This window comes from Penaeus monodon, chromosome 15 (assembly GCF_015228065.2).
Source record: "Penaeus monodon isolate SGIC_2016 chromosome 15, NSTDA_Pmon_1, whole genome shotgun sequence".
NCBI lineage: Eukaryota > Metazoa > Arthropoda > Malacostraca > Decapoda > Penaeidae > Penaeus > Penaeus monodon.
This window is the reverse complement of record NC_051400.1, coordinates 27,765,117-27,765,349: the sequence shown is the minus strand read 5'-3', so window position 1 is coordinate 27,765,349 and position 233 is coordinate 27,765,117. Positions and strand designations below refer to the sequence as shown.

The window sequence follows — 233 nt, the reverse complement described above, 5'->3', positions numbered from 1 at the left end:
TTCCCCCCCCCCAAAAAAAAAAGTAGAACGCACTTACCAGAGGCATAAATAAATACTGCGATGCTAGGCCTATAGCCGGTGCCACAGGCCTCTTCAGTGTCCTTTTAATGATTTCCAAGTCAATGGCACATCCCATGTTGATATAAGCGATGCCCACTAGAATTATCATGGCTGCTGTGAAGATCTGGTCGTGAAGTTTGTCTGCGCGCTGGACCTGCAGAGGGACGCGAAAT

At 48.1% G+C, this 233-nt stretch overlaps 1 protein-coding gene across 1 annotated transcript in view; it reads right to left on the bottom strand.

Moving 5' to 3' along the window:
* LOC119581886 (ileal sodium/bile acid cotransporter-like) overlaps positions 1-233 on the bottom strand; it is a 26,095-nt gene that overhangs the window by 23,443 nt on the left and 2,419 nt on the right. The window contains exon 4 of the mRNA XM_037930046.1: positions 38-214. Within this exon, the coding sequence (XP_037785974.1) occupies positions 38-214 (177 nt within the window). The remainder of the gene's footprint in view (positions 1-37; positions 215-233) is intronic.